This window comes from Anguilla rostrata, chromosome 8 (assembly GCF_018555375.3).
Source record: "Anguilla rostrata isolate EN2019 chromosome 8, ASM1855537v3, whole genome shotgun sequence".
Lineage (NCBI taxonomy): Eukaryota > Metazoa > Chordata > Actinopteri > Anguilliformes > Anguillidae > Anguilla > Anguilla rostrata.
In genome coordinates, this window is record NC_057940.1 from 3,443,744 (window position 1) to 3,471,518 (window position 27,775).

Consider the following 27,775-nt stretch of genomic DNA (forward strand, 5'->3'; position numbering starts at 1 on the left):
TTGTTAAATATTAAATCCCCTCCCTCCCAACTACACACAGCCTCCCCCTGGCTCCACCCATCCTGAAACCCCCCCAAGTCCTGCATCCTTCTATAATACTCAAAATGAATAACAACTCCTGATCTGGCCTGATCTAGTTAACCACTAGTCTCATTTCTGCTTTGTTCTTCCTGCTGAGGTACACCCCCATCATATCCTGTCTCAGCAGGAAATCACCAAGGCAGCCCACTTCACTTCTCTTCTTCTCTTGCTGCGGTGAATACCAAAAATAAAACCCAGCAACACTGAACGCTTCCCCCAAGCACAGCAATGATCTAACCATGCTTTGAAAGAGGACGCAGCCTAACACAGTCCTTAAAACAATGGAAAATAGTCTTTCTGAGAGAGAGAGAGAGAGAGAGAGAGAGAGAAACAGAGAGTGTAAGAGAGCGAAAGGGACAGTAAATTTGAGTCTGCATGAGATTTTCCTCCTCTGCCCCCTCATGTAAAACCCTCTTTGTATAAGCAGCAATCTCATTTGTTTTTATGGAGCACAGTAGTACCACAGCAGAGGATACATCAGCAAGAGGTAAGGTACTAAACCTACAAGATCAGATACAGTACCTACAAGATCAGGTACTGAACCTACAAGATCAGGTACAGCACCTACAAGATCAGAGACAGTACCTACAATAATAATAATAATAATAATAATAATAACTAGACAATTCCTGCAGAAATTGTGAGGTGTGGTTGCCGCCAATGCAACGTCGACTTTTTGCTGAACATGGAGTTCTAGGCCGTTGCTAGATGGTTGCTATGGAGTTCTAGGTAGTTGCTAGGTGGTTGCTATGGAGTTCTAGGCAGTTGCTAGGATGTTGCTAGGTGGTTGCTATGGAGTTCTAGGTGGTTGCTAGGGTGTTGCTATGTGGTTGCTATGGAGATGTAGGCGGTTGCTACGGTGTTCTCGGTGGTTGCTCGGGTGTTACTTGGTGGTTGCTTTTAAGTTCTAGGGGGTTGTTAGTGTGTTGCTATGCAGTTGCTATGGAGTTTTTGGTGGTTGCTAGGGTGTTGCTAGGTGGTTGGTAGGGAGTTCTAGGTGGTTGGTAGGGTGTTGCTAGGTGGTTGCTATGGAGTTTTTGGCGGTTGCTATGGTGTTGCTACATGGTTGCTAGGTTGTTGCTAGGTCGTTGCTATTGAGTTCTAGGCAGTTGCTAGGTGGTTACTATCGAGTTCTAGGCTGTTGCTAGGGTGTTGCTAGGTGGTTGCTATGGCGTTATAGGTGGTTGCTAGGGTGTTGCTGGGTTGTTGCTAGGGTTTTGTAAGTGGTTGCTAGGGTGTTGCTAGGTGGTTGCTATGGAGTCCTAGGTGGTTGCTAGGGTGTTGCTAGGTGGTTGCTAAGGAGTTCTAGGCGGTTGCTAGGGTGTTCTTGGTGGTTGCTAGGGTGTTGCTAGGTCGTTGCTATTGAGTTCTAGGCAGTTGCTAGGTGGTTACTATTGAGTTCTAGGCTGTTGCCATGGTGTTCTAGGTGGTTGCTATAGAGTTCTGGGTGGTTGCTAGGTTGTTGGTAGGTGGTTGCTATGCAGTTCTAGGTGGTTTCTTGGGTGTTGCTAGGTGGTTGCCTAGGATTGGCAGACGGTTGCTAGGGTGTTGCTAGGGGGTTGCTATGAGGTGACCCCTAATTTTCTATGACAAACGGTTCAATAGTTATGAAATATCAAACATCAGCCAATCAGGACAGGGGGCGAGGTTATTCTACACCAATGGACAAAGGACTCTCTGCCAAATCCAATGAGGCATCCCACAATGTGTGGGCAATTTTGCTTCATAGAGATGAATGCCGAATGTCCAAAGCCAGAGAGAGACCAGAGTACAGCTGCCAGAAGATAGAGCATTGTGACATCACAAGGGTGAGAAGACAGCATTGTGACATCACAAGGGTGAACATTCCACCATTCATTCTCTATGGGAAAAATTTCCCAAAAAAAGTGGAATTTCTCAAGAACCGTGCAGCGTAACGTTCCACAAAGTAATAGCAAACCATTCCCGATCAAGCCGCTCGATTTGACATATTGCACATGTATGTGGTGCGAAAACTCTGGGAGGAGTAGCGGTCCAAAAATGGGTGGAATAATAATAATAACTAGACAATTCCTGCAGAAATTGTGAAGTGTGGTTGCCACCAACGCAAAGTCGACTTTGTGCTGAACAGAGCAAACAGTTTCTGTAGTATAAGCAGAGACAGGGTATTGTGTCCATGCTATAACATCACGGCAACGAGTTTATTTGCGACACATATATTCAGAGCTAAATTATCCTTTCATCAAAACTTGAGATCTCAGTGTTTTACTCGCGGTATGCGGTGACGAGTGACGGCGAATCATGAAGCTAGCTGGCATGTTCAGAGGGTCTTGGAAAAACACTACGTCTACACTGCGTGATCGCACCATTTAAAATATGTGTTAAAATATTTCTTGCTGCTGTGAATACCAAAAATAAAACCCAGCAACACTGAACGCTTCCCCAAAGCACAGCAATGATCTAACCATGCTTTGAAAGAAGACGCAGCCTAACACAGTCCTTAAAGGAGTACCATGGTGGTTGAACGTGACACTTCCCAGTTGTCTTCAGGCAACAACAAAACAAATGTGCATAATTTTTTAATTCTTCAGTCATTTCAATGCACTTTAAAACGTATTTTTCTAAGCCTAAATTTCCCACGATAAAAATTCACCCGAACCGTCTGGGCGTGGTAATGAGAACTGTCCGTTAGCTATGATTGACAGACCGTGTCCCGTTTCCATAGCTACCCCCATGATATGCGCTCTCTTTGGGAGACTGAATTTTCACAAGCTAGCTAGCTTAGTAGGGCTAGTATATCAAGTATCGGTAGATAGCTAAGGTAAGGACGTTGACGTATATCCAATTATAATTTTTTATATCTAGCTAGCCAAGTTAAGATAAAAGCACAACTATAACGTCCTCATAAAAGCAAACTAGCAAGCTAACGTTATCGATAACATTTTCTTATGAAAGCAAACCTCCTAGCTAGCTAACGTTAGCTAGCTAGCTAAATGAATATATCCAGAAATAATCTAAAGGTACTCTAATTTAAGTGAACCTAACGTTAGTCAAATATTTGCATTGTCTGAACAGCAGGACGGTGTGTGCTGTCAGATTTCTTTACGGGGCGTGGAAATGGGAGTAGTTACTGTATTAGTGACGTAGCAAAATGACAACTTTCTCAACCGGTTGAAAATAGGAGGATGAATTTAAAACGCATATTTCTCCAAAAATACAGAACGGACATATTTAATACTTTGCTCATTGTGTTTCTTCAATGCCTCTTGTGCATAAAACCGAGAAAGTGTGAAAATCACCATGGTACTCCTTTAAAACAGTGGAAAATAGTCTTTCTGAGAGAGAGAGAGAGAAACAGAGAGTGTAAGAGAGCGAAAGGGACAGTAAATTTGAGTGTGCATGAGATTTTCCTCCTCCGTCCCCTCATGTAAAACCCTCTCTGTATAAGCAGCAATCTCATTTGTTTTTACGGAGCACAGTAGTACCACAGCAGAGGATACATCAGCAAGAGGTAAGGTACTAAACCTACAAGATCAGATACAGTACCTACAAGATCAGGTACTGAACCTACAAGATCAGGTACAGCACCTACAAGATCAGAGACAGTACCTACAATAATAATAATAATAATAATAATAATAATAACTAGACAATTCCTGCAGAAATTGTCAAGTGTGGTTGCCGCCAACGCAGTCAACTTTGTGCTCAACGGAGTGAACAGTTTCTGTAGTATAAGCAGAGACAGAGTATGCTATACATGCTATAACATCACGGCAACGAGTTCATTTGCAACACACATATTCAGAGCTAAATTAACCCTTCATCAATACTTGAGATCAGCGATTTACTCACGGTATGCTGTGACGAGTGACGGCGAATCATAAAGCTAGCTGGCCACTTCAGAGGGTCTTGGAAAAACGTTATATCTGCACTGCACAACCGCTCCATTTTAAAAAGCAAGACAGGGCTAGGGAGATTAATGTGATTGATTTATGGTTTTACGTTAAGTTCAGCTCATTTTTACAATTCAAATAAAAACATTTAACTGTGCTGCAATTCAGAGTTTAATCTGTTACCTTAGATACGAACTCATAGACACAGGATAGCCTACTACGTGTTAGCCGACCCAAATTTCTGGAGTCAGACCGGACCTGAAGCTGCTGCACACGTGCTGTTGACGGCGTTCTTCCAGTTTTCAGTACAGTCTGGCTTGTTTGAGAATTCCTTTATTCAGTAGGTGAGAGCATAAGCTTTCTAACCAGGTATAACAGCACGTCTATTTTTGTTTTTTTAATATCGTTTTTTTAGGTCAACCGAAAGTGCTGTCATTATCGCATTAAAGCCATGCACTCTTTGTTAGCACTAGCATTCTGACGAAACGTCGTCAACGAATTTGCGTAATATCTTGTGAAGTACTATTATTATTTAGGACTTCTGGGTATGCCTAAGCCATATGTTTGTTGATATACCTAGCTGACAGCGTTTTCATTTGTAAAATTTGCATTTGGAAAAATCGTCTATATCGTGTTCACTTCCGCATTGCCCTATATGCTTTCTGATTGCTGCTGAGGACGAACAGTGGACCGCATCACGTGTGCAAAGCCGACCAATGCTGTAACTTCACCGTTCGCATATGAATGACGTCACCTTCTCCATTCATCTCTATGGGAAAAAATTGGGCATAAAAATTCATATTTCTCAAAAACCGTGCAGCGAAACTTTCCACAAAGTAATAGCACACGATTCCCAAAGAAGCCGGTCATTTTGACATATGGCACGTGTATGTGGTGTGAAAGCTCTGGGAGGAGTAGCGGTCCAAAAAATGGGTGGAATAATAATAATAAAGAAAAAAAAAATATGTGCGATAATAATAGTGTAGTTGCCTGAGGCAACCACACTAATAATAATAATAACTAGACAATTCCTGCAGAAATTGTGAGGTGTGGTTGCCGCCAATGCAACGTCGACTTTTTGCTGAACATGGAGTTCTAGGCCGTTGCTAGATGGTTGCTATGGAGTTCTAGGTAGTTGCTAGGTGGTTGCTATGGAGTTCTAGGCAGTTGCTAGGATGTTGCTAGGTGGTTGCTATGGAGTTCTAGGTGGTTGCTAGGGTGTTGCTATGTGGTTGCTATGGAGATGTAGGCGGTTGCTACGGTGTTCTCGGTGGTTGCTCGGGTGTTACTTGGTGGTTGCTTTTAAGTTCTAGGGGGTTGTTAGTGTGTTGCTATGCAGTTGCTATGGAGTTTTTGGTGGTTGCTAGGGTGTTGCTAGGTGGTTGGTAGGGAGTTCTAGGTGGTTGGTAGGGTGTTGCTAGGTGGTTGCTATGGAGTTTTTGGCGGTTGCTATGGTGTTGCTACATGGTTGCTAGGTTGTTGCTAGGTCGTTGCTATTGAGTTCTAGGCAGTTGCTAGGTGGTTACTATCGAGTTCTAGGCTGTTGCTAGGGTGTTGCTAGGTGGTTGCTATGGCGTTATAGGTGGTTGCTAGGGTGTTGCTGGGTTGTTGCTAGGGTTTTGTAAGTGGTTGCTAGGGTGTTGCTAGGTGGTTGCTATGGAGTCCGAGGTGGTTGCTAGGGTGTTGCTAGGTCGTTGCTATTGAGTTCTAGGCGGTTGCTAGGGTGTTCTTGGTGGTTGCTAGGGTGTTGCTAGGTCATTGCTATTAAGTTCTAGGCAGTTGCTAGGTGGTTACTATCGAGTTCTAGGCTGTTGCTATGGTGTTCTAGGTGGTTGCTATGGAGTTCTGGGTGGTTTCTTGGGTGTTGCTAGGTGGTTGCTAAGGATTGGTAGACGGTTGCTAGGGTGTTGCTAGGGGGTTGCTACGAGGTGACCCCTAATTCTCTATGACAAACGGTTCAATAGTTATGAAATATCAAACATCAGCCAATCAGGACAGGGGGCGAGGTTATTCTACACCAATGGACAAAGGACTCTCTGCCAAATCCAATGAGGCATCCCACAATGTGTGGGCAATTTTGCTTCATAGAGATGAATGCCGAATGTCCAAAGCCAGAGAGAGACCAGAGTACAGCTGCCAGAAGATAGAGCATTGTGACATCACAAGGGTGAACATTCCACCATTCATTCTCTATGGGAAAAATTTCCCAAAAAAAGTGGAATTTCTCAAGAACCGTGCAGCGAAACTTTCCACAAAGTAATAGCAAACCATTCCCGATCAAGCCGCTCGATTTGACATATGGCACATGTATGTGGTGCGAAAACTCTGGGAGGAGTAGCGGTCCAAAAATGGGTGGAATAATAATAATAACTAGACAATTCCTGCAGAAATTGTGAAGTGTGGTTGCCGCCAACGCAAAGTCGACTTTGTGCTGAACAGAGCAAACAGTTTCTGTAGTATAAGCAGAGACAGGGTATTGTGTCCATGCTATAACATCACGGCAACGAGTTTATTTGCGACACATATATTCAGAGCTAAATTATCCTTTCATCAAAACTTGAGATCTCAGTGTTTTACTCGCGGTATGCGGTGACGAGTGACGGCGAATCATGAAGCTAGCTGGCATGTTCAGAGGGTCTTGGAAAAACACTACGTCTACACTGCGTGATCGCACCATTTAAAAAAACCAAGGCGGAGCGAGAAATATGTGTTAAAATATTTCTTGCTGCTGTGAATACCAAAAATAAAACCCAGCAACACTGAACGCTTCCCCAAAGCACAGCAATGATCTAACCATGCTTTGAAAGAAGACGCAGCCTAACACAGTCCTTAAAACAGTGGAAAATAGTCTTTCTGAGAGAGAGAGAGAGAAAGAGAGAGAGAGAGAGAAACAGAGAGTGTAAGAGAGCGAAAGGGACAGTAAATTTGAGTGTGCATGAGATTTTCCTCCTCCGTCCCCTCATGTAAAACCCTCTCTGTATAAGCAGCAATCTCATTTGTTTTTACGGAGCACAGTAGTACCACAGCAGAGGATACATCAGCAAGAGGTAAGGTACTAAACCTACAAGATCAGGTACTGAACCTACAAGATCAGATACAGTACCTACAAGATCAGGTACAGCACTTACAAGATCAGAGACAGTACCTACAATAATAATAATAATAATAATAATAATAATAATAATAATAAATAATAAACCTTTATTTGACTAGGAAGTCACATTGAGATTAAAACCTCTTTTACAAGTGATACCTAGCCAAGACAGGGCCAAAGCAGTATGAAACAGCATGCAAAACAACAACAATATCAACAGTAGCACACAGAATAAAACAACCAACATGATAAAAAAGATCAGAGACTGTACCTACAAGATCAGATACAGTACCTACAAGATCAGGTACAGCGCCTTACAGTACCTACAAGATCAGGTACAGTACCTACAAGATCAGATACAGCACCTACAAGATCAGATACACACCTACAAGATCAGGTACAGTACCTACAAGATCAGATACATACCTACAAGATCAGATACAGTATTTACAATATCAGGTGCAGTAACTACAAGACCAGGTACAGCACCTACAAGATCAGAGACAGTACCTACAAGATCATAGACAGTACCTACAAGATCAGGTACACCACCTACAAGATCAGATAGAGTACCTACAAGATCAGGTACTGTAGCTACAAAATCAGATACAGTACCTACAAGATCAGGTACTGTACCTACAAGACCAGGTACAGTACCTACAAGATCAGGTACAGCACCTACAAGATCAGGTACAGTACCTAGAAGATCAAATACAGTACTTACAAGATCAGGTAGATCAGGTACATTACCTACAAGACCAGGTACACTACCTACAAGACCAGATACAGTACCTACAAAATCAGGTACAGCACCTACAAGATCAGATACACTACCTACAAGACCAGATACAGCACCTACAAGATCAGTTACAGTACCTACAGATACTGCTCCTGGGTAATTTCATGTCATGCTCAACCTCATCATGAAAATATTAAATTTAATATTTTTTCACTTTCACGTATTATAAATAATCAGATGTGTCTACAATGGTCATTAAAATGCTATATGGTTATTGTACTAACATGTTCTTAGCATCTAACATATTTTTCAATACTAAATCAGAAGCAGACCAACCTTAAAATGTTACAATTTATATCAAGCTTAAAAAACTTAAATTGGCAAGGGCTTTTGCAAAGCTAATTCAATTGATGTTTCATCCGAGTAATATATTATCTTGAAACACACAGTAAACATTATATATATATAAAAAAAAATAATTAATGATGCGTGTGTAAAAATCCTTTATTGCTCAGATAAAACATCAGTTTAAGTTAGCTTTGGCTACGATCGACTAATTGCGAACTGTTGCAACTATGCAGGAACTACTACTAGCTTGTGCGATGATCGCAATAACCAGAGGTTATGACATTGGAAGATTTCTTCCCTACTAACCAATGCGATCTGTAGCGAGTATTAAAGTCCAAACTCCAAACTTAGTCCAAAGCTGAAACCCCCCCCCCAAAAAAAATTAAATAAAATAATAATTAAGTTGCTAACAAGTTGCTATATTGACACTACAACGATTGTCATGTGCAGGCGGGCTAGTATGGAAACGTGAGTGGCCGTTGCCAGAAAGTGACCATTGTTGCTTTTTCAGATCGTCAGCAAACTTGTTAATCGAGGGAAATGAATGAAAACTGGTGTCTCGTGGCATCTGGTGAGCCGAAAATAGGCAGGGTGTGTGTGCGGAAGTGGCTGCACAGACTCCCTTTTAAGCAGGTCATTTTCGGTTCACCTGATGCCACGAGACACCCAGCAACTTAATTTTCTTAAGCATGTAACAACTCTGAAATTTACAACTGAGATGCTAATGGGTCTAATTTATCTCGTGGAACAAAACGTGAAACTCTCGTAGTTTTACTTTAACTACAGACCACTGCTGCTGGCTTCCTGATCGCCCTGATCAAGACTTTCTCTCCCAAACATTTCAACAAATTCATCTAACAAAATAAAAAAATTATTATTTTTTCTCAACTTCGGGACTACTTGGCTTGGTGCAGCCAACGTGATTGGCTAGCGGATAGTTATAGCCTATGAATTTTAGTATCCGGGCTATCCAACCTTTGGCTGGCCACAGAGCTATTTAGCCGTTTGCTCAATGAGTTTGTCTACCTCTCTTTCCCTCGGTCTTGTCTCCCCAGGTCTTAAGGTGTGCTTGTTTCATAAGTGCAGGCGTAAGGCAGGACATGCATGGCATTGGTTCTTGTGGTGTCTTATCTCAGGTACAATGTGCCCCATAAACGGGCAGGGAGGAACATATCAATGGGACACAGTACCTTGAGGCATTCGGTCAAATTTTCCAGAATAAAAATAAAAACTAAAATGTAAAAAAAAATTAACTTGGCTGACCATGTTTACATGTAATTATCTTACAAACAATTTACAAAACATTCCCAAAGAAATACATGCAACAAGGAAGACATTTTTTTAAATATTCAAAATAATATCGAAATGTGTCTGAATATTAACGGTGACCCCTATCACATTTTCAGCAGCACACAAATGTGTTGGGGCAAAATATCATTTAACACCATGTTATCAACTGGTTCATACTTTTGAGCAGCTGGTTAGCCAGGCCAGGTTCAGGTCAAACACAATTAATCATTCAGACTGTGCACAAAAATAATAATATGGCACAATAAAAGCATCAGAAGACGGAAGAACGAAAAGCAAATAAAATCGCAAATATATGAAACGCAATAAAACATAAAAATAAAAAGAGAAGAGAAGGAATAAGCACAGTAAAAGTAAAACACAATAAAACAATAAAAGGAAATGATAAAACGGTAGCGTTAAGACCCAACAATTAAAAAGCGAAAAGGCACAGAAAATCGTTATCAGTCATTACAGAAGCCAGTTTGGCTGGGGGCCATTACAGAAAAGGCTGGATCACGTACTGATTTTAATCTAGACTCTGGAGCAGCCAAAAGCCCCAGGCTGGCAGACCTGAGGCCGATGGGGACAACAGGGAGTTAAAAGTTCACTAATAAAACTGGATGCCAAGCCATGTAGGCCTATGGCCTTCAAAGTAATTAATAAAACTTAAAATGACAACACAAGAGCCAGAATTGGGGTGATATGGGAAAATCGATTACTCCTGGTTGATAGTCTAGTCTAGTCTAGCCTAGCCTGGTGGAATTCTGCAGTTTGCAGCTGAGCTACAGCGCTGAGTGTGAAGACAGGTGAATGTAAGAAACCCCTCGGATACACCAAACAGTAGCCGAGTGGCAAAGGAACACATTTAGTCTTACCCCCATGCTACTGGAACAGGATTAACATAACTTAACATTATGATGAGAACCCTTTAGGGGTCCGAAAGTCGAACATTTCTGGCGCCTCCCACACAAAATGGCAGCCACAGCATTTCAGTCTTGATAATGCGGTACACTGAGTCATTTCAGCAGCACTGACTTCTAGTCACTATTTGACTGCGCATAAACCCAGCATCCAGAAATTAATATAGTGTGTTTGTCTCGCCATTTCTTGTTTCTGTCTTTTCCTGTTCAGTTATATTTTATGTCTCATGCTGATCTGCCAAGACAAATTCCTGTGTCTGTACGATACATTCGGCAAATAAAAAGTGATTCTGATTCTGAAACCACCCTACATGAAAAAAGTATTAGAATATTCGAAACACGATGAAATAAAAACGTGTATGGTTATTTTCGGTGATGCAAAAATGTTGGTAAAAACATCTCTGAGCCAGTTTTTTAGTATGTTGTTCAAAGTTCAGATTATGGGCAAAGATTACACCTAAATTCTTAGATGTTTGGAGCTGGGGGACCAAGGAATGGAACCCTTGACCCTGTCCCACCCCTCATCACGCTCTTTAGTATTTGTTCTGAAAAGCCACACCTGAAAATCAGAAAAATGGAAATGATATTTTAACCGTGTCATTGAAAAACAGCAGCCTCGTCAAAGTCAGGGCTCTCCTTCCCTAGCTGTCTTCACTGTTGACACACATTTGTTAAACTCTTCCTCTTTTAATTTAGAGAAATCGGAGGCACAGAGGAAGAGGATGGTCTGTCTTCGCCTTCCAGATGGGAGAGTGACCACAGACACAGGCGAAATGAGGCACCATGCCGTGGGTTTTTATACTGCCTTTGGCTTCCATTAAGAACTGGAGGCCTGTTGCACTCCTGTCAAGTGACTATAAGGTGCTCTCCCAGGTTTCGGCAAATATACTGAAAGAATCTTTAACAAAACGGATCCATCAGGATCATTCCTATTGCAGCCCATCTATTATAGATTATTTCTTTAAGATGTGTGATGTCATGGATGTCTGTACAATGTATGACACTGGCATCATTTCATTGGATCATGAAAAAGCTTTTGATCTCGTTGATCACTGGTATTTGTTCTCCACACTCAAGGCTTTTGGTTTGATCATTGGGGACATCATGTATGGTTAAAGTTAGGGGCTCATCGTTGACAGCATATACAGATAATATGGATGTCCTAATTAAGACTCTGGGATATGTGAAATCATTGGTGGACAGCAGTGGGTTGGCAGTGGGTTGTTTACCATTGACGTCTCTTCAGGGGAGACTTTCCAGTTTCAATCTCTCTCTTTCTCTCTCTCCCTCCCTCTCTCTGACTGATACTTGAACACTTCATCCTTGCGTGAAAGTACACGCTTGAGAACACAGTACTCTCTTGTGTCCATAGATTCCAGGCCTGCCCTTCGGCCTGCATCCTCCCTATCGACACATGCTCCACCAAAAGGAGTATGGATAAGAGTGTCATTTTATTAGTGGAAGTCAGCAAAGTAAATACTACCACCCCGAGCCTCCTTGACCCCCCCCCCCCCACCCTTCATCGTGCCCTTCGGTATTCGTTTCAATCAATCAATCAATCAATCAATTTTTATTTGTATAGCGCTTTTAAGAAAGGAGCTTTGTCACAAAGCAGCTTTACAGAGAACCGGCCCCCAAAGAGTAAGCCTAGGGCAACAGTGGGCAAGGAGAAACTCCCTGACTGATAACAGGAAGAAACCGGACTCAGAACTAAATAAAATACTTAGGGGAGCCTCTAGGGGCAATTTTTTTTCTTCTGTTGACCGAGGGCAACACGGCGGTACAGTCGGTAGTACTGTTGAGGAGCGATGGCAGTGTGTGAGCGGTTTACTGATGACTCATGGGAAGTTATACATTAACAAGTGGAGCGAAAAACACCTTCGACCAGAGCTCAAACTAAAGCCGCGTTTCCACCGCAGGAACTATACCCCGGAACTAGGAACCTTTTGAGGAACTCAGTGCGTTTCCACCGCAGGAACTAGGGTCTAAATTTAGTTCTGGGGGCTTTGTTTTACCCCCCAAAAGGTTCCTGCTCGGGGGGTAGTACTTTCCGAAAGTACAGGAACCTTTTGGGTGGAGCTTGCAGCGCTGAACATTTCTGATTGGTCGAGTACTCACAGGATTTTTTTGTGTCTATTTTCAGGCGCCATGTTTGAAAATATGCAGGCGCAAACAAATTTATTTTCATAATAACTTCAAATCAAACTTGTATGTTATGCGGCGCAGTAGCCTACTTTTGGTTATAGCCTGCCAACGTCTTGGAATTATAACGTGTGCTCTTCTGTTCTTTTCTTGCTTTAGTATTCGTTTTATAAAATGCTAAGCATTCGTGCTGGGACAGCATATTACGTACTAAAACATTCAAACGGATTAATTCGGTTGCTGAATATTTTCTTCCGGATTTTCTTAGCCCGTTGTAATAGACTCAAAACGTTTGATACAGTTATGTGAGGTATGCGGCAGTTCTGCGTAATTCACATTGGTGATACAATAAAAGCAAACTGGAAATCACCTTCTGCACTTTTTGTCAGGGTAAAATAACAGGTTAATTCTAGTAATCGTACCTTTAGCTTTTTCAGACTGCCGTAATTTTACTCTGCCATTCTTCAATTCCACAAAAAGACCAGGAAGACTATGGACTAATTTATGGTGCATGGTTCGCATCTGGAGGGCACACTTCGCTGCTCGGCTAGCAGTAACTTCGGTGGTAGTATGGGGTTACAGAAGAAATCATATGACAGATGGACCGACGACAACGTCGCTTTTTCATACGTCAGTGGGCTAATTTGCCTAATCTTCACGAGACTTTAGACCCCGGTGGAAACGCAGACAACCATTGGCTGAAGGAACCTTTTAGTTCCTGGTAAAGTAGTTCCTGGGACTGAAAGTTCCGGGTAATTTTGGTGGAAACGCGGCTTAAGTGACCAGTTTATGAGGGTCTCTTATTTGCAGTTGGGGGGGGGGGGAGATTTTTTCTTTTTACAGACTATTGTTAAAACACTAAAATCCCTAGTCAAACCTAGCTACCGGCAAACTAGAAAAGAGGATAAAAAACATCCAAGATCACAACTCTGTTCATTTGTAGTTAGCACTGCAGCAATATCGGGGAGAAATAATTATATATTATAATAATAATAAATGTGTGCTATGAATACTTAAAACTATTTACTGGAGCTTAGGGGCGCAGTAGTGGTCTGGCAACTGGGGGTCCCCCCCCCCCACACGTCCCTTTAAATAAAATTTTTTTAAAAAGGACAGAGACAGATTTGAGCTCAGCTCTTTATTGGTAACCGTGTTGCAGCTGCAATAACAGTGTCTGTAGGGGGGAAGGGGGGGTCAGATCTTGTTGAAAGCAGCAACGTCCACACTCTGGACCTGAAAAATACAGTCATATTCCCCCATTAAAATCATACTCACCATCACCATCACAAACATCAACATTATACTGACCACCACCCTTATTGTCAACCTCAAATTCACCACTGCTCCCATAGTACAGTATGCAGCCAGCAGGTGGTGCCGTTACTCACGTAGTCCTCGAACTTGGTGATCTCCTCCTCCAGCATGTCCGTCCCCACCTTGTCGTCCTCCACCACGCACTGGATCTGCAGCTTCTTGATGCCGTAGCCCACCGGGACCAGCTTAGAGGAGCCCCAGAGCAGGCCGTCCGCCTGAACAGAGCGCACACACTCCTCCAGCTTCACCATGTCCGTCTCATCGTCCCACTGGAGGGGGGGGGGGTAGAGAGAGAGAGGGGGGGGAAGAGGGACAGAGAGGAAGGGACAGAGAGATGGTGAGGGAAAGAGGGGGGAGAGAGAGAGAGGGAGAGAGAGCGAGTGACCGAGAGATTGAGGGAGGGAGAGGGAGAGAGTGATTGACAGAGAGGGAGGGACAGAGAAAAAGTAAGTGATAGAGAAGGAGGGAGAGAGAAAGAGAGAGAGAGGGAGAGTGATTGACAGATAGGGAGGGACAGTGATTGACAGAAAGAGACAGAATGAGTGACAGAGGGGGAGAGAGAGAGAGAGAGAGAAATAGACAGATACAGATTGAGAGACGTCTCTACACAGGTTGTGATTCTGCTGCTGCCCGTTAAACAGCTGTATTTTCCTGCTTGCTGCTAGCAAAATACTGTCAGACCTGGGCTTCGGCACACTTAATAAAAGACCAAATAATCTTCGGAATACAATTCAGACTGGCATTTACAAAGGAGGTACAAACCACAACTCAACATTGCACACGCGTGACTTAATAAAGTTTAAATAATCAGTTAAGATCCCATATCTGACCATAAGAAATGCTAACCATTAAATTTGGTTAAAATCGTTTTTGTTTCTGAAATTTTCCTTGTATTGCAAGTTACTTGTTTTTTGGTTAACCATGTGTGCGTGCGTGTGTGCGCGCGTGTGCATATGCATGCGTGTACGTTCGTACTGGTTTGACGTCCAGCAGGATGGAGGACTTGGCGATGAGGGCGGGCTTCTTGGCCTTCTTCTCAGCGTACGCTTTCAACCGCTCCTCACGGATTCTCTCCGCCTCCTCATCCTCTTCATCGCTGCCAAACAGGTCCAGATCATCGTCCTCCTCCTCCTCTTCCTCCACCGGGGCGCGGACCTTTGGCTGTTGGACTGAATTGGTCTGGAGGAAGGTGCAGTGATGTCATAGACTGAGTATGACATAAGACTAAAGGCCCTTTAACCTGGACACACTGAAATAGACTAAAACTCTACGCCCTCTTACCTGGACACAATCAAGAAGAGTAAAACTCTACCCCCTCTTACCTGGACACACTCAGAGAGACTAAAACTCTACCTCCTTTTACCTGCACACACTCAAAGAGACTAAAACTCCATCCCCTCTTACCTGGAAAGGTGAGGCTGCTGCAGGTGTTCTCTCCAGCAGAGCAACCCTGGACTCAAGGTTAAACAGAGCCGAGCGAAGGTCCTGTACCACTGAGAGAGAGAGAGAGAGAGAGAGTGTCAGGCAGTCACATACAATTTACTTGAGAGGGGCAGTCACAGTTTGTAAGTCAGTCACAAAGTTACTCACCGTTCTGTAGACTCTGGTTCTCCAGCTCCAAGCCCCTCATGCGGGTCACAAGCTCATCCTGGTCACCTGCAGCATACATTGTGGTCTACACACACACACACACACACAGATTTAAGGTCAAAGGTCATGCATCAAACCCCCCTACTGACGGACACTTTTGAGCAGAGCTACTACCCAATACTAAGGCTAAGTGCAGAGATCCCCCACGCCGGGGGGGGGGGCAAGAGAGACTGTTCAACAAACAAGAACAAAACTACTCCATTCCACAACAAAATATATTAAACAAACAGCTGAAAAAACCAAAGACTTGTTTGGGGGTGGGAAAAAAAAAGAAGTTGCAGCTCATCAGGGCGGGTTAAAGTGCTAGAGAGAGCCCAGGTTTGGTTTAAACAGGCAGCGTTTGACACAGCTTTGATCCCAGAGTATTAACACCAATGTGCTCAGCGAGTCCTCATTCGACAGGGCCACTGCATCTGACCAATGCCATAACCAGCAAGGCGTGCAACCGGCAGATTCAACCAATCGCTGTCCTGTACAGGACAACTGATCCCACCCTCCACCACCATGTTGGGGGCTAAAATGGCTGCTGTGCGCCAGTCGGTTGGGAGATGCACGTTGGTGGCGATTCAGGCCCGGTTCTCCCCTTACACTGTATAGCACACTGAGACGATGACACAAACTATATAAAATTCACAACGTGCAGGGCTAATTATGCTCATTACAACATGCATTCTCACACACACACACGTCACATCAACACATGTAAATGAGCAAGCAGAAACACAGATTAAGAGGTATTAAGAGCAGGCTGAAACAGAGGGATTGTGGGTACAGACAGCAGGCTGAAATAGACAGATTGTGGGTACAGACAGCAGGCTGAAACAGAGGGATTGTGGGTAGGGAGCGCAGGCTGAAACAGAGGGATTGTGGGTAGGGAGCGCAGGCCGAAACAGAGGGATTGTGGGTAGAGACGGCAGGCGGAAAAAGGGATTGTGGGTAAGGACAGCAGGCTGAAACAGAGGGATTGTGGGTAGGCTGAAACAGGGATTGTGGGTAAGGACGGTAGGCTGAAACAGAGGGATTGTGGGTAGAGACAGCACGCTGAAACAGAGGGATTGTGGGTAGAGACAGCACGCTGAAACAGAGGGATTGTGGGTAGGGAGCGCAGGCTGAAACAGAGGGATTGTGGGTAGGGATTGCAGGCTGAAACAGAGGGATTGTGGGCAGAGACGGCAGGCGAAACAAGGATTGTGGTAAGAGCAGCTGAAACAGAGGATTGTGGGTAAGAGCAGGCTAAACAGAGGGATTGTGGGTAGGGAGCGCAGGCTGAAACAGAGGGATTGTGGGTAGGGATTGCAGGCTGAAACAGAGGGATTGTGGGCAGAGACGGCAGGCGGAAAAAGGGATTGTGGGTAGAGACAGCAGGCTGAAACAGAGGGATTGTGGGTAGAGAGGGATTGTGGGTAAGGACAGCAGGCTGAAACAGAGGGATTGTGGGTAGGGAGTGCAGGGTGAAACAGAGGAATTGTGGGTAGAGACAGCAGGCTGAAACAGAGGGATTGTGGGTAGGCTGAAACAGAGGAACTGTGGGTAGAGACAGCAGGCTGAAACAGAGGGATTGTGGGTAGACTTACAGGCCTACCATGGCGACCCCTGGGGTGGTGAGGGCTCCTGCCTGGGTGCACAGCTGTCTTCAGCTTAAAGGAGGTGGAAGAGAGAGTGCAGGAGGGAGGGAGAGGAAAAAACGTACAAAAGAAGGGATAGAGAGAGAGAGAGATGAAGTAAGAGAGGGTGCAAGTGAGAGGAGAGATGAGAGGGAGAGAGAAAGAGCAGGATTGCAAGAGTGCGTAGCTTCACCACGGAGACGATCCGATCATTACAGTCACCGTCATCATCATCATCATCATCACCATCACGCACAGGGGTACAGGAGGTGGGAGTACAGCCAGTAGAGGCCAATGGGGTAGAGAGGAAAGCTTTCATAAACTCACATATTACTTTCACTGCGTAGATCCAAGGTTGGCTGTGTAAAGGTACAGCAACAGTCATAACAGGAATACAACATACTAGCACAATGCATTACAACTAGCTGTGCATTAATCAGCAGTGAACAGTCACCGTTATGCTGCGTTTTGCTGCACCTGAAACACACTCAAGGGAATTCTGTAACTGGGTGTGCCTGAATTGCCTGCCTATGTGGGGCATATAAGAACAATGTTCAAAAAAAAAAAAAAAAAACTATTTCTGGTGTGGAAACATCCTGCATTGAAGCAGCCAGCTAGACTATTTATATTCTTCTTGAAGGAAGTGGTTGAGAGAGAGAAAAAATCGAAAGAGGTCAAAACTGGATTCTGGCAGGGCGACGAACACAAGAATGCACCGCAGTACACCGGAAGGCCCGGACGAGCACACGAGACACGGGTAACGGAAGCCAGCAGTTCTCATTATGGTGGCAACTGAACAAAATATATATCTGGGTGGGGAAAACCTAAAAAGACACACGCGCGCACACACACACACACACACACACAAATAATGAAAGACACAGAGCCCTGCCATTGTTTGTAGGAGAAAAAAAAAATTAATAATTTTTTTTAAACCCACATCCACCCCCCCCACCCCCCAAAAAAACACCACAGAATTCCAAGTAAGAATCTCAACGCTCCAGCAGAGCACCCAGAACTCCAGAAGAAACATGGTGTTCCAAGACCACAGCCCAAAATACTTAGTCAAGGCAAGGCTATACATACACACCGTGACACATGTCAACATTTACTGCATAAACACACACACACACAGGCATGCAGAGACACACAGGGATAGCCACGCACACTTGCAAACACACTCTCCATACAGGCAAGTGTTTGCGCAACTAAACACACACACACACACACACACACAGTGCATGTACACACCTATAATTTCATATGTAGTACACATGTACAAACAATATGGACACAGGCTTCTAACTGAAAACATTCCCCGAACAAATGCGCACAAACGCACGCACACACACACGCACACATGCACGCTTAATGCTGCTCTCTGAGACAGCCCTGTTCTACCCTTTTCAGTGTTGCATAAGCAGACATAACAGTCCTGAAACCTGAGAGCTCAGATCAGCCTTCTGGGCAGGGTCACTAAATGCCAACCGTACAGCAAGCAAGGGGCCCCAACCCTAACTCAGCCAAACCGCCAACTGTACAGCCAGCAAGGGGCCCCAACCCTAACTCAGCCAAACCGCCAACTGTACAACCAGCAAGGGGCCCCAACCCTAACTCAGCCAAACCACCAACTGTACAGCCAGCAAGGGGCCCCAACCCTAACTCAGCCAAACCGCCAACTGTACAGCCAGCAAGGGGCCCCAACGCTAACTCAGCCAAACCGCCAACTGTACAGCCAGCAAGGGGCCCCAATGCTAACTCAGCCAAACCGCCAAGTGTACAGTAAGCAAGGGGCCCCAACGCTAACTGTACAGCCAGCAAGGGGCCCCAACCCTAACTCAGCCAAACCGCCAACTGTACAGCCAGCAAGGGGCCCCAATCCTAACTCAGCCAAACCGCCAACTGTACAGCAAGCAAAGGGCCCCAATGCTAACTCAGCCAAACTGCCAACCGTACAGTAAGCAAGGGGCCCCAACCCTAACTCAGCCAAACCGCCAACTGTACAGCAAGCAAGGGGCCGAAATGCTAACTCAGCCAAACTGGAGTGTTGCTCACTCAGCAGAAAACATATTTTATCCCTATCCTGAGATGCATAAAAGCCCACTGACCTACTCATTCAGGAAAGCAGAGAGCACTGGACGTCATAAGAGATAATATTATTTTATATATATAATTTATTACCTGTTTTACCCATTAATTGTATTGCCTTTCATGAAAAGTGCTTTGAACAAATTTTAAACTGTTCTACGTGAAGTGTATTGTTATTATTATTATTATAATTATTATTATGAATTTATACAGAGATAACTCGAACACAACAAAATCACAGCTGAGTTGAAAAAAAGTACTGAAGATCATCATGTACAGAGCACACACATTTTTTCAACACAATCCATTTTCAAACAGTTTAGCAAAAAAAAAAAAAAAAACTGAAAATGCCGATTAACGCTTTTGCCAGGCATGCTTGTGATCTGAGAGCAGGCCTGAGAATGAAGGGGTGGAGCTAACCACACAACACAACACTGGGCGTGGCAACTGGGGGTGGGGCAGGCTTGAGAATGGAAGGGGGGGAGCTGAAAATTGAGGGGGCGGGACTAAGAATGGAGTGAGGGGCAGGGCTGAGGATGAGGGGAAATGGGCGGGGCTGAAGGTAGAGGGGGCGGGATTAAGGATGGAGGGGGTGGTAATACAGCCAGGGGGCATTAACCACAATACAGGCAAAACTGAGGGGGCGGGGCTGTGGGCGGAGCAGGTGGCGGATTAGGGTGCAGGCCAATGAGGATGACTGACTGCCGTACTCACTCCTGCTAGAGATTTCTGGATATTCTCACGGGCTCTGGCAATGTCCTGCAGGATCAAATTACCTCCAGCACCCTGCGGGGGAGGGGTACAGAGATGCAGGTCAAACACACACACACACACACACACACACACACATGTACACACACACGCACGCACGCGCACGCACACACACACTCTCTGCTGCGGTGCTGCACTGAAATAGAAATCTGACCATGCACGGAAGAGCCAATCCCGCAGACAGGCGAGAGTCACATGGTCATGTTACCCACAATCCAGTCTGATGACCGACACAGTGTCACAATCACAGGACTGAGTTCAACTGCCACTGCCATTTTTGCCATGCCCCTCCCAGGAGCTAAATCCACACAGCTACTCCATGGAAGAAATCCACTTCCTGTTTCCTGATATGTCTGGTGCGCTGACCCTTGGTATTTACCAAATCACCATGATGAAACGGACTCCATTTTGGCTCTGGCACACTGGCCCACTTCAGAAATCCCACAGCTTATAACTCAGTGATTTGGGGACAGATTTATAATTACAGTTCCCAATGCGCGCGCGCACGCGCACGCGCACACGCACACGCACACGCACACGCACACAGTGCTAAATGTCATCCGTTATACGATGTACAGTACCCAGAAACACACGCTCCAACTCTTCAGTTAGATCCCACTCCCCAGCGCAGGAACCCTCTACACATTCGAAAGTCTGCGTGACGGAAATCGGGACCGGGCGACGGCTCCGGTGGGACGCCAGAGCGCCGCCACGCCGCCCCGGCCACGGGCGAAGCCGTAACCGTGGCAATGTGGGGAGGAGCATCAGGGCTGGATCAAGAGCAGAGGGTGCACCACTTTTTTTTTTTTTTTTTTTTAAATAATAATTTTAACACTAAGAGAGGGCCGGTGTGGACACAACGGACTCGGTGTTGAGTTGGAAAAACAGAGAAACGGGCTTAGCGCGTGCAAACCCCCCCAGCAGAGTTATTTGGAAAACACCACGAGGCCGCCCAGACCTGCTGAACACCACCAGACCCCTGCAGCTCCTCCAGCACGCTGGCCTCCCCGCCTCCACCACCAGACCCCTGCAGCTCCCCCAGCACGCTGGCCTCCCCGCCTCCACCACCGGACCCCTGCAGCTCCTCCAGCACGCTGGCCTCCGCTCCCCACCAGACCCTGCAGCTCCCAGCACGCTGGCCTCCCCGCCTCCACCACCGGACCCCTGCAGCTCCTCCAGCACGCTGGCCTCCCCGCCTCCACCACCAGACCCCTGCAGCTCCCCCAGCACGCTGGCCTCCCCGCCTCCACCACCAGACCCCTGCAGCTCCCCCAGCACGCTGGCCTCCCCACCTCCACCACCAGACCCCTGCAGCTCCTCCAGCACGCTGCTGATAGTCTGATCTACAGCGTCCCCAGACGCAGCCATGACACCCCCCTTCTCATCGCCCTCCACCGGCTCCCTGTATCAGCTGTATCAAATTCAAAACCTGGGCGCTAGCCTATTGGGTAACTAAAGGGAGAGGTCCATTATGCCTTCAAAGGATCACCAGGCCCTACACACCTACCAGACTTCTCCATTCTGCGACCTCTGGCCCCTCCCCCCTGTGTGCCTGCACTTCCAGGTCACATTTCCTGTCTGCTTCTGCCCCCTGGTGGTGAAATGAGCTTTCTACTGCAGTCAGAACAGCAGAAACCCTGCCCATCTCCTAACACAGACTGAAGACTCACCTCATCAGATTGAACCATGGCTCCCCTGACCCCCTCTAGATAACCTTTTTATCTCTCTTTGGATTTCCTTTTGAATAATATTAAAGACATACTTGTGGAAGATTTCTCACTGTAATCGTACCTTCTGGTTACAATACAAACCGCTGTTTGTTAGGTTAATATTACACTCGCTGATTATTAACAGGCCTCGGAGACCTCTTGGTGATACATATAGTGTCGCTGAAGTTCTCCACCACGGTTTGTTGCTCTGGATAAGCCTGCTAAATGATTATAATGTAATGGTGTGTGTGTGTATGAGCTCTTGTGCATTTGTATTTGTGTGTATGTGTGAGTGTGTGAGACAAAGTGAGTTTGTGAGTGTGTGTGTCCACGCATGAGTGCATTGTCCCAGTCCACCAGTTCGGACAGTGCTCAGTTCTAGGGGGTTGCAGTTACACAGCCGGGCAGCTAGGGGGAGCCATACCTGTGACGCGTGAGAGGGGCCGTTCACCCCCTCGTAGAAGCGCCGCTCAGCCTCGTCATAACGGGACTTATCAAACCAGATCCTCTCCTGAGCCAGGTACTGCACACCACTCATAGTGCTACTGGGGGGGGGGGGGGAAGCAAGAAAGAGAGGAATGGGAATAGGAAAATGGTGAGAGAAAGTGAAGGAAAAGGGAGGAGAGGAGATGGAAAACCGGAGAGAGGGAGAAGAGGATGAAGGGATTAAATACAGAAAAGTGAGTGAGGAGAGGGGGGAGAAGAGAGGAGAAAGTGAGATTCACATCGACACAGAGAAATGTCACAATCCCTACATTCTTTTTTAAATTTTTTCATAAACTCTTGTAGCTTTGTTATGGGGTGCTGCCTTGGCCAGCTCTCCCTAAAAAAGTAGATTATTCATCGCGAGGGACTTTCCCTTAAATAAAAATATCATTTAAAAAATTAAAAACCATTTCATTTTAAGTAAAATGTTTTTAAACCATGGTTTAAAACTCTCTGAATTCACTCTGGGGGGAGTTAGTTATCTAGGCCCTCACTAGTTTGTTCCAGTGCCCTGAGCTGTTTACCAGTTTAATTTACACACCAGAAATTTTCCTCTCTGTCGATCGGTCTGTCTGTCCACGAGGATCAATGACTCCCTTTACAATAACGATGACCTCAGGTAGAACATGGTTGAGTCGGTGGGGGAGCGGGTAGGTAACACACAACGTGATTGGCCAAATTCAGATGACATCACTATGACATCACTGATCCTACCACTGTCCGTTTTTTTGTCTTGTGTTGTTACGCGGAGGAATAGAACCAACAGGCAGGAATGTCTGACTATGAGAACAAGCAATTCAGCGCCCCCTCACCCCTTACCGCCCGCACGCCGCATCCCCCAAACCCCCCGCACCCCCACCATCCCCCTCCCCCTCCTTTTTCATGATCGCTCTCTCTTTTCACAACAAAGCAGTCAGCAGAAACAGCGCCGCTGATGTCACCGATGCTGACCGCACACTCTGCAGCTCTGCCCCCCCCCCCGCCCCGCCCTCCCCTTCACAAGACAGCACACTGGCCCTCTTAGGGATTACACACTCATAAGCCTCAAACTACCTCATCCCCACTAGCATTCCAGAAAAAAAGAAAAAACAAACACAGAGCGGAGGAGAAAAAAGCAGCCGTACGGGGGAGCGCCGTACTGTTGCCACGGAGACCCGCCGTCCCCCTCTGAGCACCACCTCTTCCGGTTCCACCTGTGACCCCTGCCCCTCTGCGCCCCCCCTCTCCTCCAGTGGTGGTGGCCGTGGGCGTGGCCATGGCTGTGGGCGTGGCCCTGGTTTTGGGCGTGGCCATGGCTGTGGGCGTGGCCCTGGGCGTGGGCGTGGCCGGCAGGCTCCGCCAGGTCATGAGGTGGTTTCTCCGCCCAGGCTTCCTTCCGGCGCTCGGGGGCGAGACGGGGCTGGCCGCTACGGGACCGGCGCTTGGGGGCGGGGCTAGAGGCGGGAAGGGCGGGGCCCCCGGTGCGGCCGAAGTGGGAAGCGGCGGCGGCGGGTCTGGGGGCGGCCGGGATCGGGCGGGCCCACAGCTCCACGAGGGGGCGTCGCTCGCCCGGGTCAAAGTCCGGCAGGCCGGCGCCCGCGCTCACCCACGTCGCCTGCACCTGCCGGTGGCAGGCTCCCCCGTCGCCATGGCCACGGCTCGAACCCGAGGCAGGCGCTCTGGCGCCCTCCTGATCCGCCAGCCAGCGCTGATAGGAGCTCTCCGCGCGCTCGTAGGCACTGTGCTCGAACCACACAGGCTCCGCCCCTATCCCCTCCCTCCCTCTGTTCACCCCACTGCGCTCAGGGGGACGGCAAGCCCCGCCCCCTTCCACGCTGAGGTCTCCCCCCTCTGCAGCTTTGAAAGTGGTACGGTCGGCCCTACTAGGATCGTGAGGGTGATCCGCCCTGGGTGGATCCATGGTGTGACAATAAGGGGGTGGAGGTGCTCTCAGTCTTCACCTTGTGTCCCAAAGCAGCAGAGGGGGGAGGGTGGGGAAAAAGAGGGAGACAGGCTCTGGGATCAGTCTCGCAGACAGAGGACAGGTTTAGTAGGGTGGGTTTGATCCAGAAACTAACCCGAAAAAAGACAAAGCAGCCACTGGCCGCTTTGAAGTGCACTGAGCATGTTAGGTCTCTAACTTGATTTTTAAAGGTTTCCTGCTTTAAAAATAAATTAATAAAAACAAGTGAAATTCCATCAGCTATCCTCTGTCCAAATTAGAAGAAAAAATAAAAATAAATTTTTAAAAAACAAGACAAGCGGCAGTAGGCTGCGGTGGTTAAAAAAAAAGACGTCGATGCAAATGTATAAAAATTGGACAGTGGGGAAAAGAAAAAAAATAACTGGTCCTGGATCAATCCCACAGTTCATTCAAAACAAGCATGCCGTAAGGAATGCATGAAACCCGACCAACCAAAAACAAGCAGGTGCACTAGTCATTGTGACATCATCATCTGCCGTCCAGGGACACGTTTGGAAACAAATGTTCATTCGGCCAAATTTGGCCGAACTTCGGCCTTCTCAACAAGCCAGTGACAAAGGGCGACTTCTGTTCCTTTCAGCTCCCGAAACGGGACCCACGAACGGGGCGGATGGTCCAGAAGCCGGGCGCGGGGGCGAGCGGCCTCTGCCTACGGCGAACACGCAAAACCAGGAGCCTTCACCGAGAAAACCCGCCAGGGTTTCACACAGCTCACGCACCTGCCAAGGCCGGGCCGCCCAGCACACCAGACCCAGCGACTGGAGGAGGGGAGACCCGGACACACCACAAGACTCAAGCTCACATCTGCTACACACAGACACTGGTGCATGCACATGCACACAGACACACACACACCTACCCATCTGCACGCACACAGACGCATATACACACACACACGTATGCGCACACACACACAGGACACACACACCTACACATCTGCACGCACGACAGGCATACGCACACACACGCATGACGCACACACACCACACACATGGACCATCGCACACGCACACACAGGCACGCACGCACACGCACACACATGCATGCACGCACACACACGCACACACATGCATGCACGCACGCACACGCACACACACTCATGCATGCACGCACAAGGCCTTCACGTGCTTCACACCACTCACCCACTGCTGAGCTCACAACACGGCGCTACCTGCCAGTTATGACAGTCTGTGGCTTTTTTTCCTTCCATGAGAAAAAAACAACAACAAAAATGCATCGTTTCAGATGCTGGCGTATGCGTTTGGAAAAATGGCTGTGGGTTAATGAGGTCATCCATGTTCTAAAGCCTCCTTCACACAATTCGACCTCCTTTCTCTCTCCCCCCCGCCCTGTTAAATTACCCCCAAATCTATGATCTCAAACTCCAGTCCCACAGCTGTATGTTGCTCTTAGCGGTTTCCCTTCAATAAATCAGCCGATTCTGGCTAACTTGGAAACAAGGTGCAAACGTGGAAACAAGACTCCGTAGATTTTTTTTTCAAGAATGGCAGACATTACGCACTTAGCACAGGTGCTGAAACGCGCTGGAAAAAAAAAACCAGTAGGCACAGCGGCTCTCCAGAAACGGAGTTTCAGCTCCCTGCCGTAAATGCTCGTGACTTAACGCATACTCTGGCTCAATGTTCAAACGCACAGCGGGATCCGTATTCCTTAGGACACACGCCATGGCATCTCTGCGTTTAAATGTACCGTCCCGCATTTAGCAAATCTGCCCTTCGCCTGAAATGACAAACTAATTTCACCGCCTGGCTATGGAATTAACATGACTGGCACTCGCTCTCCGTAGTGCCTGAAACAATACGTCTCCCAATTACCGCCGCAATTAATTAAATTAATTGAAATGAAGATTTTTTTTTAAAACAAGGCAAACTCGACTCAAACGCCAACACAGTATAATGGGACAGCTATGCAAACGTCTTCAAAATGGCCTGCTTTCCAGTACCAAAAAGTTGGACTTCTAGCTGATTTTCTTGCAAAGCACCCCAGGATATTCATGCTAAGGATAATTGTATTTTTATACAGTCTATGGGTACCACATATTTGAGCTTGCTGTACAGCTAATGTTTCCATTCAACCCGCCCCCTCCCCACCCAACGAGGGAATGTCAGGACCCCCTAACTCCTAAACACGCACGGGACGACTTCACAGGCGCGTGGAAAGCTGAACTGTTCATACTCCGGGTTTTCGTAAATCAACCGCCGAGTGCACGCTCCTGCAAACCTTATGCACTGGACGGAGGAGACTTAGCTTGTCAGCAAACAAAGTTCTACCGTCCAGTTTTACCTCCAATCTTGGTATTCGGAGAAGTACTTACGTCACCAGTGACTGGCTAAATATTGGGTTAATTACGGTCGCGAACACCCAGGAGACCGGTGCACGTGCACCTGAACGAGGAATGTCGCCCCGGCATCTGGATGGCCGTCGATTTTCTGACTTTACATAACATGTCGCTTTAGCTGGTGGTGCATGGTTTAGGGATACTCGAGTAATAGCACGGCTGCCTGTCACTCAAAGCTCTCGACTGTTGCAAGCAGATCTTCGATCTGGCCGTTCGATCACCACCAGAATTTGCGCAGTCGAGGTGGAAATCTCACATTAACGTCATAGCTATTTAATTAAAAAGAAAGGAAAATTAAAAAGAAATGTAACCGGGGCTTTACATGGCTCCCATTTAGAAACAGTTTCTCCATAAAATTGATGTGTGCTAAGTGGGGAAATAATTTAGCAAAACATCTCAGTACTGATAAGAGTTACCGTTAATCCTAAATTCTCCCACCAAAGAGCACATGTGCTCCTTGGGGAAAAATAACGTTAACGTAACCTGACTTTTTAAGAGCAACACATGAAATTTTCGCAGTATGTTCAATTGTAGTGTGCTTTTTACCGGTTTATTCGTTTTTTTTAAGTAGTCAGTGCAAACTTCACCTCCATCCCTTTGTCAACAGATAATATACTTGTTGCTGAACAAACTATCCTGCGGGCTAACTTCGGTTATTTTCCGAATAGCTTTCTGCCTAGCCAGCCAACAAGTTGATTCGTTCTGCACATCAAAAGTGGAAATGTTTGAAAAGGCGATATTCCACACACAAGCTCATATTTAAAATGAGCTACCTAAATATCGTAGATATCGCAGATATCGTCCCAGAACACCTGTAGCCTATTGAAACTTTAGGTTTACCCCCGTTGCTACCAGGTAGCAAACTTGCTAGCTGACCAGGACCAGGTTGCAGGGTCGGAGTTAAAATCCGCTCTCGCGGCACATTTTTGACACACGCATTTTAGCCAGCCTGCTACACTCTCGGCATTCCGCTATCTCGCACCGAAGTAAAGACCTTTTTAAGAAACGAACATTTCAGAAATGACAACTGGCAGGCTAGACTGTTTCCCCCATACGCATCCCAGCCAAAGAAACGATTATAGTTTACAATTCATGCAATCCTGGGACCAAAAAGTGCCACATTTCACTCACTCTTTGTGCTACGGTCCGCGTGCAGGTTTCTGTAGAACGGAAAGAGGCGGAGGTAAGGGTACGACGTCACCTCATTCAAAGTAGTGGTGAGGGGGGAGAGCTCATTTTATAACACTTTCTTGGAATCGCTTGGCCCCGCTGCGAACGGTGGGTCAAAAACGTGCGGATACTCTCGATTCGTGACTTGCTTATATAAACCCCAGGTTTGTCGTTT

The 27,775-nt window shown here is 46.5% G+C and overlaps 1 protein-coding gene across 14 annotated transcripts; it reads right to left on the reverse strand.

Annotated features, from left to right (window-relative positions):
- Nucleotides 1-13,609: 13,609 nt before the first annotated feature.
- On the reverse strand, nt 13,610-27,733 carry LOC135260551 (elongation factor 1-delta-like). Of its 14 annotated transcripts, XM_064345871.1 has the most exons (10): nt 27,562-27,665; nt 25,214-25,274; nt 22,047-22,167; nt 19,857-19,928; nt 17,025-17,087; nt 15,391-15,475; nt 15,205-15,293; nt 14,776-14,979; nt 13,875-14,069; nt 13,610-13,719 (listed from the first exon to the last, which is right to left on the reverse strand). In XM_064345871.1, exons 3-10 carry the CDS (start codon nt 22,158-22,160, stop codon nt 13,681-13,683), a joined length of 861 nt encoding a protein of 286 aa, XP_064201941.1. In that variant the 5' UTR covers nt 22,161-22,167; nt 25,214-25,274; nt 27,562-27,665; the 3' UTR covers nt 13,610-13,680. The 14 variants fall into 14 exon arrangements, with proteins under 14 accessions (XP_064201941.1, XP_064201935.1, XP_064201934.1 ...); XM_064345865.1 differs by lacking the exon at nt 25,214-25,274 and having other exon boundaries at nt 22,047-22,164; nt 27,562-27,733; XM_064345864.1 differs by lacking the exon at nt 25,214-25,274 and having other exon boundaries at nt 27,562-27,730.
- Nucleotides 27,734-27,775: the final 42 nt, after the last annotated feature.